At 38.2% G+C, this 17,308-nt stretch overlaps 2 protein-coding genes across 4 annotated transcripts in view; one reads left to right on the plus strand and one right to left on the minus strand.

Annotated features, from left to right (window-relative positions):
• Positions 1-17,308, plus strand: part of mrpl11 (mitochondrial ribosomal protein L11) — a 97,616-nt gene that overhangs the window by 53,171 nt on the left and 27,137 nt on the right. The gene's annotated exons all lie outside the window — the stretch shown is intronic.
• tmem265 (transmembrane protein 265) lies at positions 1,925-15,075 on the minus strand. Of its 2 annotated transcripts, none has more exons than XM_077532235.1 (2): positions 14,592-15,075; positions 1,925-3,849 (listed from the first exon to the last, which is right to left on the minus strand). In XM_077532235.1, the coding sequence occupies exon 2, from the start codon at positions 3,845-3,847 to the stop codon at positions 2,831-2,833; it is 1,017 nt and encodes a 338-aa protein (XP_077388361.1). In that variant the 5' UTR covers positions 3,848-3,849; positions 14,592-15,075; the 3' UTR covers positions 1,925-2,830. The 2 variants fall into 2 exon arrangements, with proteins under 2 accessions (XP_077388361.1, XP_077388360.1); XM_077532234.1 differs by having other exon boundaries at positions 14,586-15,075.

Raw genomic sequence — 17,308 nt, forward strand, 5'->3', positions numbered from 1 at the left:
ATATTGTAAAGAAATTGAGCCTATACTTAAAAAAAGCACAATAGTTTGCTTTTGTACATTTTATGTTATTATGTTTCATTATTATTATTTTATTATTATTATGTTATGTTGTTAATGCACGTACCCACTGAGTTCCTCCATATATTGACTCGATTCACAGGCATGTTACGTGCCCCTTCAGCTGACAATGGATTTTAAGCATAGAAGGGCCAAAACATCCCTAATGAAAATTAAACTGCACTAACAAACTAGCCACCAGAGGGTGCTAGAACTGCACAAATGGAAATCAACCCGACTTTTTTTTTTGTTTTTTTTAACAGAAGTGTTGCATTTAAATATATTATACAGTTTTAATATCACAATATCGTGCTTAGCAAATCCGTGCTTGAAAGTCATCCTTTTTATGAAAGCACCATTTGCGTGTTTGCTTCTATTTGTTCCTGATGAGTTCATCATGAGCATAATGCCAACAAGCACTTTCCAATGATTGGAACTGACTTGTAACAAAACAATCTTTTAAATCTTGCAAGCAAGCTAATTTTGTGTTAAAAAAAAAAAAAAAAAAAATTAATAAAGTGAGGTTGTAAACAGTCCATGTGCTTGGATGGCATGAGAAGTGCCGTCTTAAATTCGTGTAATTTGCTAGTCAGCCGAAGGATCAATCAAACAAGCTGACGCTCCATCCCACTCAGCGGCTCAGACAAAAAAAAAAAAAAAAAAAAAGAGAACATTCTGCCATTTCCCCATAGATCTTCATTTTCAATACAAAGTGATTTAGCAAAACACAGTCGAAGACGTTTGTCAACAGAGATGTGATTTTTCATGGGACATATAAGATAATTGTCTTAAGTTCCCAGTCCCTTCACAATGACTTTACTCGGACTGCAAATACACAACAGTTTAAAAACGCATTAAAAGTTAGAAAATGAGGACGCACAGAGAAAAAACACATTGATAGCCTAATAGCGTAAATGCCGAACTCATTTTTAACTCACAATCACAGCATCAATAAAAGCAATCAATGTGTTTGTTGTTGTTCTCTTCTTTGTCTGTGTAGATTCTCAGTCATCCAATTCATCGTAATCTATAAAGTTTGAATCAAACCAACTCAACTTTTTTCTTCTTCTTGTTTTGTGGAAACATTGAAAAAAATGACTTGGGACAATTACGCTATTAGCTCTTTTACTGCCAGGCGTTATAAAAACAAAACAAAAAAATCCACAGTGCCAGCCGCTTTTGAGCATTTAACTCATCTTTCAAGGCAAAAAGAATATTGTTTGCCTTTACTACATATACAATGTGGCTACTCAATGAAAGATTGCATTCCATTCATTGGAATTTTACTAATCATCATGAAACGTCTTTGGCAGTCAAAGAGTTAGACAAACAATCGTCGCTGTCGGGCAGAATCTTCACATCTCCAAAATGACGACCTTTCAGGAAGTTAAAAAAAAAAAAAAAAAAAAAAAAAAACATAAAGTGTAATTGCACATCCATTGCAGTAGGTGGCAGTGGCGCTCTCATTGTCAGAAAGTGCAAAAAGTTCCATATTAATTCATCTGCAGAAGAACATAGACGAATGATACTATTTATATTCGTGGCGGAGAGTACAGGAAATATTTTTTTTGGGGGGGGGTATAACCAAAGTCATTTTCAATATTAACAAGTTAATATTTTGTCTATAAATTAATGTGGTAACTTCATTATTTTTCATTTACAATTAATACCTTTGAAAAGTAATTTTCCTACTTGCCGTCGACTGATGATGACATCACCTGTGTTGACGAAGTAGGTAACGACCAATCATGGCTCAGTTTGCTTACCACACTCAGAAAACAGAAAAAAAAAAAAAAAAAAAAAAAAAGAAAACAGAAAACAGGTGAATCATGATTCAGCACAGGTGATGTCATCATCAGTCGGCAGCAACAGGAAAAATGCTCCCAAAAACGTATAAATACGTTCTATTTTTAATGTTTTACGTGTCCCAAAGACATATTTGTTTGTTGTTGTTTTTTTTAAATGTTTTTTTTTTTGTTTTTTTTTATGCTAGAGCATACAGAAGGCTTTGATGCAGCCACTCAACTGCAAAGAGCGGTTGAAGAAATAGTCGTTTTTGAAAAAAAAAAAAAGCAGGTGGCAGAAGAGTATAAGAGATCAACCAGGGCCATGTTGAAAAAGGAAACTTATAGCTATATTCTAATGCTGCAAAACGGAAAGAGATAGAAATATACTTTTTTTCTGATGAAACTTTAATCTTTCTTTTGTTAAGTTCCATGTTTTTATAGCAATTGAACACAATATTCTGTGGGCCTTGTAAAATCAGTCGAAATCCAGTAAAACGAGATTGCGTCTGGGAAAATGGCTGCTGGGAGTGAATGAGTTAATTGTACATGAAAAATAATGAAGTTATCAAATTAATTCTGAAAAAAATATGAACTTTTCACTGCTAAAAATGGTCCAATGAGTCATGTATCACTTTAATAATGTATAAAATAACAGAGTGGGGACAGACCAAGTCGTATCTATTTATAGAGTGTTTGACCATATTTGGGCATAAGAAGATTCCGCCCGCCGGCGATGAATTGCAGAGGATATGAGCACCAGGAGCCGTTAGACATACATTCTCGGAAAACAATCTTTTCAGCGTGAAGTCGATTCAGTGTCGACGCCCACAAACAAACCAACACGGTGATCCAAGTGTGCATAAATCCAAGGTAGCATTGCATCCATTGTGTCCATCTGTTTGGCTTGTCAGGCCTTTTATTTTTTTGGCCGTGGGTGTGCATAGATTATGCACAACTGTACATTTTGTGCGCACGTGGGAGTGCATCTAGAGTTCACGGGAAATGAACGAGGGCGCCTCCTCGGCGTGTCCCGGACTCGCGTGCGCCTGCGAGCGCGTCAGCGTTTTCCCTTCCCGCTCCGATCCCTGACTCGCTAGCGTCGATTCCTCGGCCCCGCTTCCGGCCACCGTCCCCCCTCCGACGAGGCCCCCTCCCGGCCCGCGCTCCTGCTTGCGCCTCTCCCAGGCCGAGTTCAGCTTGACCGCCAGTGCGAGCAGGTTCTTGCCCAAAAACACCGTTGAGATCCGGGGATCCTGGTACCACAGCATGCCTGCCCCTCTCAGGCCCAGGGTGAAGACGTTGATGGTGACCAGGCTGAGCCACGGGTATAGAGCCTCCTTGCGGGGGCCCCTCTGTCCCGGTAGACCCGTGGCGCCCAGTTCGGTGAGCGCCACGCACGGTAGCAAAAGCAGGAGGGCGTAGCAGTAAAAGAAAACCAGACCCTCGGCCCACATGGGAAGCCGTTGCTCGGGGCCCGCCCCCGGTGCCGCCCCTCCTTGGGCCTCCCACAGTCCGGCCTGCAGGTCCAAAACATCCAGCAGGTCCACCACCACCCACAGCAGGCGTCCGCGCACCTCTTGCTTCCGGCGCTGCGGGCTCATGTAGTCGGCACCCGTCAGGATCAGGAACAGGGACGGCAGGCAGATGGACAGCAGTAGGGTCAGGACCTTGCCAGCCAGCGGGTCGGGCGGCCGGCGCTCCTGCCGGTAGTTGTGGCAGACGAAGAAGAGCTTGAGTTGGAGCAGCGACAGGAACAGGAACCAGAGGGCGTTGGCGAAGCCGCGGCGGGGCGAGCGCGCCTCCGACACCACGCCGGCCGACACGAAGCGCAGCGCCAGCAGGAAGGCGGCATCGCCCAGCAGCACGGCCGCGCACGGCCAGGCGCCGGGCGCCGGCAGCCCGCGGGCTCCCAGCATGCTCTGCTCCAGCAGGTAGAGGTCCACCACCGCCATTGTGCTCACTGTCACCAGGGCGGAGACGCACACCTGGGGCGTCGGCACCATGCCTGGAAAGATGCATTGCACTTTTGGTTAGATTTTTCACATCATATGGAATCTTACAAGGGGTGTCAGGCAATAAATTTTTTTAATCGTAATTAATCGCATGACTTCAATAGTTAACTCACGATTAATCACAAATTTTATATCTGTTTTACATGTACATTAAAATGTACAGTAAAATAAGTTTTCATACTCTTGTAAACATAAAAGTGGGGAAAAAGTAATAGAAATATGGCTGCATTTTCTAGTCATTGATACAGTAATTTTATCATAATTCATAAAATTGAGTTAACATTAAAAAGATGTAACAGAATCAACTCTTTGACCGCCAAACACGTTTAATAACCATTAGTAAAATCACGATATATGCCGCCATAAATGTTAAATGACGTCAATTCTGTTTTTGTTTTGTTTTTTTAATCAATGGGAAGTGCAACGTCTAAGTGCAGCAGCGCTGCCTGGTCAACAATGGGTTGTGGAATCAAAAAGTGATTACAATGAAACGTGACGGAATCTGATGAAATAGAATGTTTTCAAGGATGAAATGAATGATCGAAGCCTTTGTCACATTAAATCTAATTCACACGTCACTAAACAAAAAATATTCGCGTTAAAGTGGAGAAAATGTATCTTTTTACAAAAATCTTGTTTTCGCCTGATCTTTTCGATTTTTGCTCAATGTCACTCAAATTACCTATTTTCAAATGGTGATTACTAAAGAACGGAATAAGCTAGAAATATACTTTTTTTTCCTAATGAAAGAATGGAACGTGATCTTTCATTTGGTACCCACGTTTTATATGTAGTAAAAGCACACAATTCTGCCTTGCCTTGCCTCTGTTTGCCTTGAAAGATGAGTTAAAATGCTCGAAATCGGCTGGCGCTGCGGTTTTTTTTTTTGGGGGGGGGGGATAATGCGGGCAGTAAAAGAGTTAGTCAAACAAGAAACTTTACCCAACAGTTTAATTTGTTGTTAGTATTAAGCAACTCACACAAGCAAGACTTACAGTTATAAGAATGCACATCAATTTGTTTAGGATTTTCCATGTTAGACCACCGTTGCCAAATGAAGAAACGTTTGCCATTTGCCAACTTCAAAAAGCACAAAAAGAGAACAACTATGAACTATGGTAAACAATGTGTGACGAGCGCTTTTCATCGTCGGCCAAAGTTGACTGCTGTGAAGACGGTTCAACCTCACAAAATGTCTTTCCTTTCATTGCTTCCTCTCTCAGATATTCCATTGCGAGCACTCTGAACTTTTGTTTCACTTGCAATTTGCTCTTGCACTGTATTCATAATTGATTCACTTGGCTGCCGTTGCTTCCGTTATCTCGCTCGTTTTGTCTTGTATTTTGCCGGCGGTAGGAAGGAGCAAAGTTACAAATATGTCGTTTCTGCACTTTGAGTAGATTTGTGGATTTATTTTTAGAATGACTTTTACTCGTTACATTTGAAAGCGGATGTATGTACTTTCTATTCTGTCATAATGAGTTTTTTTTTAATTTAATTTAATTTTTTTTTATCTCTGCGGGTGACAATGGGGCGAGTGGTAAATTCAGCTGTTGATTAAGTTACTTTTTGGGCTGGGTATCGATTCAGATTTCTAAAATCGATTCCAATCAATTCAGAAGGGCCCAATTTTGATTCAATTAACTATTCAAATTGATTTTCGGTTCAGTTAACAATTTCATGCAGTTCCAATTTGACTTTGATATGGAATACATTCTAGAGAAGTACCAATGCTGCAAAATACATGGTGCGTTTGTAAAAATATGAATATTTACATTTATAATTGAAACCAATACAGTTACATTCATCATGTATCATGTATGTTTGATTGAACATGACCTGGTCGAAAACCATAAATAATAATTGAAATAAATTGTAACCACCACGCTGTGTAAATAAAGTGGCAAAAATCACGACATTTACATTCCTGTAACAGATTTTATACTACGATTCCAGTGAGTGGTTAATAAATACATAATAACAATTTTACCTGTATTGTAAGACACACAGCCATATAGTTTTGCATCCACATTTTGTCTAATGTCCAATTTTTACCTTACTTCTTTTGGGGGGCACATGAATTTACGGGGGGAGAAAAAAGCGTATTAAACGTATCGATTCGTGGTATTATAAATCAATATTGAGCTATGAAAAGGAATATCGATTCAATATCGATATTTTAGACCCAGCCCTACTTACTTTGGCAGCTTATGACAGCTTATCAAAATGATTATTGTATGCAACTGACTGTAAAAATTTTTTTTACTTTTGACCGTACTGAGGATAAATGATATATAAAATATATGGATGGATTTTTAATTACATTTCACTCTGTACTTTTTTTTTTTTTTTAATCTTTTTCTGTTTTGCAGTAATTAGCATTAGAATATAGCTAAGTTTCGTCGTTATTCACAAATTAATTAAAATTGGGAGTACAGTGTTCCCTCGTTATAATGTGGTTCACGTTTCACGGCCTCGTGGTATTGCAGATTTTTTTTTAGTGCAATTTTGCACTAGGCAAAAAGGAGTTTTAGAGCCTTAAAACATTTATAGTAAATGTAAAACATAAAGCTAGCTACTTCGCGGATTTCATTTATTGCGGGTATTTTTTTTGGAACCTAACCCCAGCGGAAAACAAGGGAACGTTGTTTGTTGAGCTTTATTTCAACATGGCCCTGGTTGATCTCCTTTGCTCTGCTGCTACTTGCTGGTCATTCGTGCCATAACTACCATTTCTTCAACCATTCTTTGCAGTTTAGAGGCTGCATCAAAGCCTTCTGTATGCTCTAGCATAAAAAAAACAACAAACAAAAAAAACTCGTATAAATACGTCTGTGGAACACTTTAAAACATTTAATATAGATTGTATTTATACGTTCATGGCAGCAAACGAGTTAAGTACTAAATTAGCACAAGTACTTAAGTACAGCATGTGACTACTTTTGCTACTTGTAGTCTCTACATTTTTACTGTAAGTACTATTTACGTACTTCAAATACCGTCCTTTTGCCGGCGTATTTTTTCTTTTGCACAACTGTGAGTACTTTGACTACAGAGTGTGATTACATTTTGCACACTTTTTGCATTCTGCCGCCATCAAGAATCCCTCCGGTTCCAAACGAACAGCGACAAATGACTTTTTTTTTTTTTTTTTTTTTTTTTGCGTCTTTAGCGGACACGCCGCGCAGCGGCTCGTAACTCAGCCGCAGAATAAACCTCACTATTGATTGCGCAATGAGCGATGATCATTGGCTCCACACGGCGAGATCTGTCCCACGTGCAGTCTTTATCAAACGGTGCCGACACTCGACTACCGCTCCGTCCCCAGAGGGTATTAACCCTTCACGCCGATCGATGCCATTATAATAGCGAATAGTTTAGCCGCTCGGACGTGTTGGGATGAGGACGGTGGAGTGTGATGATGCATGAAAATCTGTGATAGAGACTATATCACATTTGTTTTTATCTATAGTTTTATCTCCCAGCATGCTTGAAACACATTTCAATCTACTAAGAGTAAGAAGAAGAGGCAGAGGAGGTCCCCTACTAAGTCGCAATAATGCTCGTTGTTCCTACATATCAAAAAGGAATATCTCAATTTGCATGTATTGCTGCTCCAGTCCACAATTAGCATAACATCTATTCTAATTTCCTATAGCCAGTATGGATGAGCAATATCCAAACATCATGACACGATATTATCATGATATGAAGCTCACGATATGATGATTATCACGATATTGGGGGGAGGGGGGCTTTTTGGCAAAATTTAAAAAAGGTCATAACATTGTAAAAAAACAAAAAAAAAACACAATATTGTGCTTCGTTAATGCACTCACACATTGAGTTCCTCCACTTATTGACTTGCTTCACAGGCATGTTATGTTCCCCATCCTCTCACAATTAGTGTAGATTTTCAACATAGAAGGGCCAAAACATCCCTAATGAAAATTAAATTGCACTAAAAAAAAAAAAATGTAGCGACCAGAGGTTGCTAGAACTGCACAAATGGAAATCATTTATTTATTTTTTTACAGAGCATGTGTTGCATTTAAATATCGTAAACATTACGACGATGAAGACGGTATCGTGGCATTTTTAATATCGCAATATCACGATATTGTGCTTATCGTTACATCCCTAATAACTAGGAGTGTGACGATATATCAATATTGGGATAAATCGTGATACTTTGTCTCCCGATAGATTATCAATACGTCTACGCAAGTATCGTGATATTTGTAGTTAATATACAGCCACTATAATGGCTCCATTGTTCATTCCTTATTGAGCAATTACTTGGCGGGCAACTAGGGGGCGTGCTTCATAAGAGTGGCGGGGAAATGGACGCAAGTCTTCAGGTAAAGGAGACGCATGAGCTTAGTTTATTATTGTTTTTTTTTTTATGATTTTATTATTTTTTATTCATATTTTTACATATATATATATATATATACATATATATTATGTCTGTATATTATATTTATATTTATATTATTTTATATTACTTTTTTATTATGTATTATTTATTATTTTATGATTATTTGTTGATTATTTATTTATTTTATTTTATTTATTTGTATGTATTTATTTGATTTGATTTATTTTTATTTATTTATATTATTATTATTATTATGATGAGTTTTATCGTGGATTTATTTCATGAGCAATATATGGATAATCATAATCGCAGTATCGCCATATCGCATCGTATCGTGAGGTAGCCAGAGGTTCCCACCCCTACTAATAACCAGTCTATGATGTTCCGCATTATCTGTTAGCATGAAGCTAAGTAGGCTTTCGTTCGACAGAATTATATGGCTTGGTTCTGTTTCATGTGACAGCTTTAGCGTAAATTTCAAGTGTGTCAGTGACAAATTTTTGCGAGCAAGTCTTCTTTTTCCTTGTCTTGAATCAATGTTATATGGTACACTTGAATTTCTTGACAGTGAGAAAACGGCAACAGGCGGTAAGGAAACGCGGTAAACAACCGCATACTCTCGATCATTTCGACAGTGACAAACTCCTTTGTTATTGAATTTGCGGTGCCATTTGTAGTCATCTTTAAAGTCAAGGAACAGTTTAAGTGATTTGATTATTTATTTTTTTTTCGTCACCGTCTTGTGGCACCCAATGGCAAATGACAGTGCAGTTTAAATCCTTCTTGGGTGGGGCATTAAGGTAATCGGGGGAAGGTTACAACCCCAATCGCTCCCAAATAGTCGACGTCAAAAAAGGGTCTATTAGCCGTTTGACCGCCAAAAACGTTTAACGACGTATGCTAAAATCCTAATGAATGCCGCCATAAACATTAATTGACGTCAACTGCATTTTATTTTATTTTTTTTTACTCAATGGGAAGTGCAACATCTCAAGGAGCGCTGCCTGGTCAATGGGTTGTGGAATCCAAAACATCCACTAAATATGGCCAGCAGATGGCAGCATTGTATCTCTTTTCAATGGGCTCAAAATGTATGAAATTACAATAAACATAATGTTTTCAAGGCTGACGTGAATGATCAAAGCCTTTGTCACATTAAATCAAATTCACAGATCGTCAAAAAAAAAAATATTAGCGTCAAAGTCACTGTTGTGCAGAAAATGTATCTTTTCATAAAAAGCTTGTTTTCTCTTTTCTATTTTTGCTTATGTCGCTCAAATGACCTATTTTCAAATGGTGATTACCAAAGAACAGATGTACATACGCTATTGGCAAATGTACGTAAATGTCAAAGTGCAGTTGTATACACGAGCAGGATTACACGTTTTTCTTTTATTGAAATGTATTAACTTACTTTATTAATAATGAAATAAGTCAAAAGATACAAAGAATAAGGGGTAGGACTAGATAAGTTTTCAACTTCTTCTTACTCCCTTTGAACATGTAAACTATCACTAATGATTGTATAAGTTTCTTCTTTCTTTTGAATTTTTTTTAATTTTTCTGTTACTTGTTTATGTTTATATGTTCAATAAACAAAGATGAGTGAAAATGCTCGTAATCGTTTGGCACTGCCGGGGTTGTTCTTTTTTTCGGTTTAGCAGTCAAAGAGCTGACTCATTGACTGCCATCGACGTTTATATTCGTCAACCGGAATGCAAACGTTTAGTGCCTCTGACGAGTATATTCGTCAAGTACGTTTTTCAAAGGGATCGTTGTTGAGGAAAGTCTCGCCCAGCTCGTCTGTGAAATTCGCGTTTGTAAAACACCGTAATGACGAACAGATCCCTGCAGATGGCGGCGTTCCGCTGCTTCAGATTTGAAATCTGTACAGTTTTTGAGTAGAAGATAGTAAATGGGCTTTTTTTTTTTCAACCTTAATTTCAGCTTACCACATCAAATATGAGGGAGAGAAATGCTGACACGTTGGAAGCCTCACGCCAACGGAGTATTTGATATCTGTATTGTATTAACATAATAGCTTAAAGAGATACTTGACTCATTGAGCCATTTTCAGCACTAAAAAGTCCATATTTTGTCAATAATTAAGGTGGTAACGTCATTATTTTTCATGCGCAATTAATACCTTTAAAAAGTCGTTTTTGTACTTGCTGTCGACTGATGATGACATCACATGTAATGAGGAAGTCGGTAACAGCCAATCATGGCTCAGTTCACTGACCAAACCCAGAAAACAGGTGAGCCATGATTGGCCGTTACCTACTTCCTCAGCACATGTGATGTCATCATCAGTCGACAGCAAGGAGAAAAATGATTTTTTAAAGGTATTAATTGTACATGAAAATTAATGAAGTTCTCAAATTCATTCTGGACAAAATATTAAAGGGATACTTGACTCATTGAACAATTTTTAGCATTAAAATGTTAATATTTTGTTTATAATTAATGTGATAACTTCATTATTTTTTAATGTAAATTTAATACCTTTAAAAAGTAATTTTTCTATTTGCCGTCAACTGATGATGACATCACCTGTGGTGAGGAAGTCGCTAACAGCCAATCATGGCTCAGTTTACTGACCAAACCCATAAAACAGGTGACACATGATTGGCTGTTGCCAACTTCCTCAGCACAGGTGACGTCATCATCAATCGACAGCAAGTAGAAAAATTGCTTTCTAAAGGTATTAATTGTACATGAAGAATAATGAAGTTATCAAGTTAATTCTGAACAAAATATGAACTTTTCACTGCTGAAAAATGTTCAATGAGTCAAGTATCCCTTTCATACTTTAAAGAGTCATTTTTCTACACTACTGTCGACTGATGATGACATCACCTGTGCTGAGGAAATCGGTAACGGCCAATCATGGCTCAGTTTACTGAGCAAACCCAGAAAACAGAAAAAAAAAAGACTTTTTAAAGGTATTAATTGTACATGAAAATTAATGAAGTTGTCAGATTCATTCTGAACAAAATATTCACTTTTCACTGCTGAGAATTATTCCTTCTAAAAATTTTGCGAGGTCACGAGAGGTCAACTACGATATAGTGATGAGGTTTGACTTGCAGGAATATTTTTTCCAGTGGCGGATGCAAGACCTGAAAGAGTAAAAAAAAAAAAAAAAAAAAAAAAGGTCCTTGCCGTCTCCTCGGCACGCCATCTGACACATTGAAGATAACCGACAAACTCTTCCCCAGTTTAAAAAAAAAAAAAAAAAAAGGAGGTTCGAGATCAGTGTGAAAATTAGCATACGACTCCAAGTGAAAGATGAATCGGCCTCTTGGCTTTCTGCCTAATAAAGTGTTACTGCATGATGTTAATAGTTCATAAATAATCTCTCTTTGGGGTAAAAAAAAAGAAAGAAAAAAAAGACCGATGCAGATATGAAGCGACTTCCACGCGCTTAAATGAAGGAAGGCGCTTCTCCCGGCCGACTTGGCACGGATGAATGCGAATATATTCATCACAGGCGCCGTTGGAATATATCACACACTTACTTTCTTTTTTTCTTTTTTTTTCTTTTTGTGAATCAAAGCGAGGAGATCATGTTTAATGCGCTCCCGGGCCCCGGCAGTTGTGGACACGCGCAGATCACGCCGGCGTTGCCTTGCTATCTGATTGTCTCACAGCCCTTTTGTTTCATCACCCTCAGAAAAAGTTGATTATTGCCAGCCACAAATTGGATGAATTGGAAAATGTTGTTGGCCCCCGTGGGCCGGCAAAAGCTGATAATCGGCAAGATGGCAGGCGGCGGGGAGGTTTTATGGTTTTGGATACGTGGAGGGGAAATCTCCCACTTGACTGACGGTGTTTGTGTTGTCAGCGGGGGGGTGCTGATGGCCCACCTGTCTGCCGCGCTCATCAATCAGGGCCCGATTCATCACCGGCGCTCTCCCTCCTCCTTGTCTGCTAGGTGACAGCGCCGTTGACAAGGTGAGGCAACCAATTTCGCTTTAAGAGTGAGTGATGGCGTGTAGGCAGGTGGAGGGATGTTGGGGGGGCGGGGGGGATTATTGGGCTCTTGTTGATCTTTTCTCTTACCGCCACACAAAAGACATTTGCCTGCGTTTTACGACAATTTTTCTCATCATTCATGAACCGTCAATCCATTCATCCATTTTCTGTCATGGCGCTGGTGAGCATGAGCCTATCCCACATGACTTTATATGCAGAATATTATTGGATATCTTAATATTTCTATAGTGTCTAGATTAAGTTCAGTGCAGTCGACATGTTTCCATATCATATCATTGCTGCATGAAAAGTTAAAGTGATAAAGCCACACATTTGTTTGTAATATTGTTGCTTAGTGACTTATGTTTACACCACACTTGTTTGGTAGAATTTTGTCAAGTTGTCATAATGAAGAAGTCAAAGTGCTTGGTAAGTTAGCGACTCTAACTGAAGTAGATTCATGCTTCATTTACCCTCATTAAAAAAAAAATAGTTGCTTTAATTGGCATTAAAATATTGATGGGCGGCGGGGGGGGACTCCCAATTAGATTCTTTTTCAAAATTGTTCAACTCCTGGCCATTTATACATTTGGTTAGCCTAGCCACAATTGACCAAGTCGTTTTTTTTTTTTTTACGTTCTCATCAAACTAGAATAAACACAACATATTAAAAATAAATAAATAAGCAAATGCTAATTTGGTGCCACTTTGTGTCATTTTATGCTGGGGAACGAGATTGAAAATGGATTTGAAAGCCTTCATTCAGACAAAAGTAGTGCTTTGGTGTAAGGCTGTGCAATTAATCGAAATTCAATTACAATTTCAATTATTACATTACACGATTACAAAATCAGCATAATTGTAAAAAAAAAAGAAAAGAAAAAAGATTAATACTAATTTGAGTTTTTTTTAATTTATAGATTTGCAACTTTTTAAAAAAATTAAAACTAATACATTTTGCTTAATCTAAAAGGAACTTGCATAATTAGTGTTTTAAACAATTGTCTTAATATATATATATATATTATTATTATTTTTTTTTACATTTAAACATACTGCACAGTGCACATGCTGCACTCCAACTTCAAGTTTTTGACAACATAAATAAATAAATCTGATCAATTTTGTTTGGTCCAAAAGGAACTTACATCATTATAAGTGTTTCTATTTTTTTTTTAAATATAAATTAGCATTAATATTTTTAAATGCATAAACATTCCTTGTTTTGTATCAAAAAATAATCGTTTGAATAATTGTGATTTCAATTATTGCCAAAATAATCATGATTATTATTTTTTTCCCATAATCGAGCAAGCCCTACTTTGGTGCTGCTATTGTGCAGCATCATGATAACAAGCAAATGTGTTAGTGAGTTGCAGAGTTTCATTTTGGCACCATCTTGTGGCATCTAGATGGGTTGAGGAGTTTCATTTACAAAAGCAGTGCTTCGGTGCAATCTTGTGGCATCTTGGTGCCAAGGAATGATGTTGAAGTGAGTTGAGGATTTTCAATATGATAAAAGTAGTGCTTTGGCACCATCATGTGGTACTCTGGTGCCTAGAAAGTATGTTAATTGAGGAGCTTTATTTTGACAAAAGTAGATAAAGGTAGTCCTTTGCTACCATCTTGTGGCATTTTTAAGCAGAAAGGGTGCCAATTATTTTGAGATTTTCACTTTTCGCAGCAAGTCTTGGTTTCCCGTTCTGCCTACAAAGAAGTTATTAACTCATTCACTCCCGGAGTCTCTTCTTTCATCAGGAAAAAAAAGTACATTTGTATCTGTTTCCATTTTGCAGCAATTAGAAATCAAATATAGCTAAGTTTCGTCAATATTCATATTCCTGGTGAAAACACTGGCAAAAAGAGCTCGTTGCAACCTGGCCCTGGCTGATCTCTTATACTCTGCTGCCACCTGCTGGCTGTTTTAACTACCATTGCTTTAAGCGACCTCTTCATGTCAGAAGCTTTATCAAAGCCTTCTGTATGCTCGAGCATAAAAAAAAAAACATTAAAAAAACAAAACATAAATACGTTTTTGGGAGTGCAGGACAAAGTATTAAAAAATTTATTTATACGTTTTTGGGTTTGAATGAATTAAGTGGTGACTGTCAAACCGTGAATATGCACGACGGGTTCATTATGAGTTTTTGAGCCTTGGCGGAGGTCAAAACATCTGTTGACTTTCTCAGGTAGCGCCGCATGTGGAGAGCACTCACAGCGTGAAAACTGTTGTTTTTTTTAAATCTCATCATGCTCGCCCATCTATTAATAACACCTGTTTCATTCGCACCCTGGCTATTAGGAGAACACAAGCGTGCATGGCTGATATATAGTGAAGTGTAAAAAGAAAAGGAAAAAAAATAGAGTTACCCGAACCATTCGTCTTTGCACCCGGGTGCTCCCTCCGATGCTCCGGGCTTGATTTATAGCAACACGGCGGCGGTGGTGGCGGTTCGTCCGGAAAGCCTAAGTAGCCTTTTTTTTTTTTTTTTTCCTTTTTTTATTGCCGCCGATAAGCCTGCCGATGGAGGCTGGCGGTCCGGGCTGCGCGTCGAGATGGTGCCACAAACCGCTGGAGTTTATTCCAACAAGAAGAAGAAGAAGAAGAAGAAGAGCGAGAGGAGCAGCTCCCCCGATGCGGATCCGGCATGGCAGATGGCTTTACGTTTGCGTGATCCCATCGCCACGCCGCAGTGTCGCGCGGCCAAGTGGGCCGGCTGATGCCGTGCCGAGCAGAGCGAGCGAGACGCGTCCCAAGCAGAGTAGAAGGAAGGAAGGAATGGAGGACGGAGGGAGCGCAGCCGCCGCCGCCGCCGATGCGCAACGCCTCCCCCTCAAAAAAGAAAAAAGAAAAAAAGTGGCGTGCACGGCGCGTGAGTTTGTTCATTTGTAAGCGGGTTACGTGCTCCACAGAGGACCTCCCACCCTCCCCCCTCTGTGAGACCCCACCACCACCCCCTCCTGAACTCCCCCCACCCCCCTCAACCTCAGCTGTAGGAAGTTGACACTGTATGGAAAGCTATTGGAGGATTTATTCTAACTAGACTAAGTGCAATTTCGGGAGAAATTGCACGGGAATGCTGAAAGTTGAATGGTCGTAGCTGAATGCTATTTTTTTCCACAGAGTGTTGTTTTCTATGATTTAGATACACCAAATCGACAAAAAATAAACAGATTAACTCTCTTCTTTCACCAGGAAAAAAAAAAAAGTTTGATTGTGCCTTTTTCCATTCTTTGGTAGTTAGCAGGAGGACAAGGACAGCTGTTAGAAAATTAAACCATTTTCTCACAGAAAACGGAGTTTGGACAAAAGTAGTGCTTTGTCCAATCTTAGCAATCAGATGGACGCGTTCGTTTGTGAGGAAGGAGTGTGTGAATTAAGACTAAATCAACAATATTTGCTTTAAATTGAAGAGAACTTGACTAAAAAAGTGACGTCATAAAAAGTGACCCCCAGCCAGTACATTAGAGTGCTTCTCATTTATTTGTTGTTCAAGTAGTGGTAATGAGTTACATTTTGAAGTCACTCCATTGCTGAGTTACTTTTTAAATAGAGCGGTCAAACGATTACATTTTTAAACCAGATTGACATCTTAGAATTTTGATTAATCATGATTAACTCATTTGCTCCCACAAACGTATAAATATGTTCTATTTTATAAATGTTTTAGATGTCCCAAAGACGTATTTATACGTTTTTGTTTTTTATTTTTTTTTTTATGCTAGAGGATACAGAAGGCTTTGATGCAACCTCTCAACTGCGAAGAATGGTTGAAGAAATGGTAGTTATTACACAAACAGGCAGCAAGTAGCAGCAGAGTATAAGAGATCAACCAGGGCAATGTTGGAAAAAAGTTAAATTGTTTAGAATTCTAAATAGATTTGTGAATAATGATGAAACTTAGCTATAGTCTACTGCTAATTGTTGCAAAACGGAAACAGATAGAAATATACTTTTTTTTTTTACTGATGAAAGAACAGACTTTAATCTTTCGGTAGGTTGCGTGTTTTAATAGCAATAGAACACAGTATTCTGTTGGCCTTTCAAAATCAGTCAAAATCCAGTAAAACAGCCGGGATTGCTTCTGTGAAAATGACTGGGAGTGAATGAGTTAATCGTTGAATTACAAAGGTTTTTTTTTTTTTTAAATCAACATTTTTTTTCCCCCACTAAATTTGAAGAGCGCCTGTTATATGTTAATTCTTCCGACATTTAACGCTATGAGGACGTCTTCAACATTTTTTGATCTACTGCACACGCTCGCCCTGCTCTTTTTCTAATCAGTTAATTGCTTGCATAAATTAAAATGACCCCAATAGTTTGACATGAACAAATATTCTGAATGACATACACAACCATTTATGAAATGCTTTACTTTAATGCATGTAATTGTGTTTATTGCTCAAACACAACCTATTCTACCTTTTACGTAACCATCCACTGTCAGCTAAAACGATCATCTGCGGTCAAAATTAATCGTGTGATTAATCTGTGTTAATACATGATTAAAACTCTTTGATTCCCAGCCATTTTCATTGAAATAACCCCCTTCGCTCCTGGCTCTTTTACTAGATTTTGACTGATTTAGCAAGGCCTGTGGGATATTGTGTTGTTTTGCTATAAAAACATGAAACCTACCAAAAGTAAGATTAGTCTCTTCTTTCATCAGGAAAAAAAAGTGTATTTGTTTCCATTTTTGCAGCAACCAGCATCATAATATAGCTGAGTTTCATCATTATTCACAAATCTTTTTAAAACTGTGGGAAAATCAGTTTGTTTTCAACATGGACTTGGTTGATCTCTTATACTCTGCTGCCACCTACTGGCCGTTTTTGTAATTACTACCATTGCTTTCACCCGTTGTGTGCAATTGAGAGGCTGCCTATAAATATGTCTTTGGGACACAACATTTAAAAATAGAACATATTTATACGTCTTTGGGAGCAAATGTGATCATTTTTTTGTGATTAATTAATTCGTTAACGCTTTAACTTTGACAGCACTATTTTTAAAGCAAGTAATTGGTAACTATAACTAATTACTTTTATAAAGTAACATTCTTTCTACTATTACACTCTCGGCTCCTCAATGG

This window comes from Festucalex cinctus, chromosome 9, assembly GCF_051991245.1.
Source record: "Festucalex cinctus isolate MCC-2025b chromosome 9, RoL_Fcin_1.0, whole genome shotgun sequence".
Lineage (NCBI taxonomy): Eukaryota > Metazoa > Chordata > Actinopteri > Syngnathiformes > Syngnathidae > Festucalex > Festucalex cinctus.

Coding starts and splice junctions, on each gene's coding strand:
- tmem265 (XM_077532235.1), bottom strand. CDS start 3,847: ATGGTGCCGACGCCCCAGGTGTGCGTCTCCGCCCTGGTGACAGTGAGC.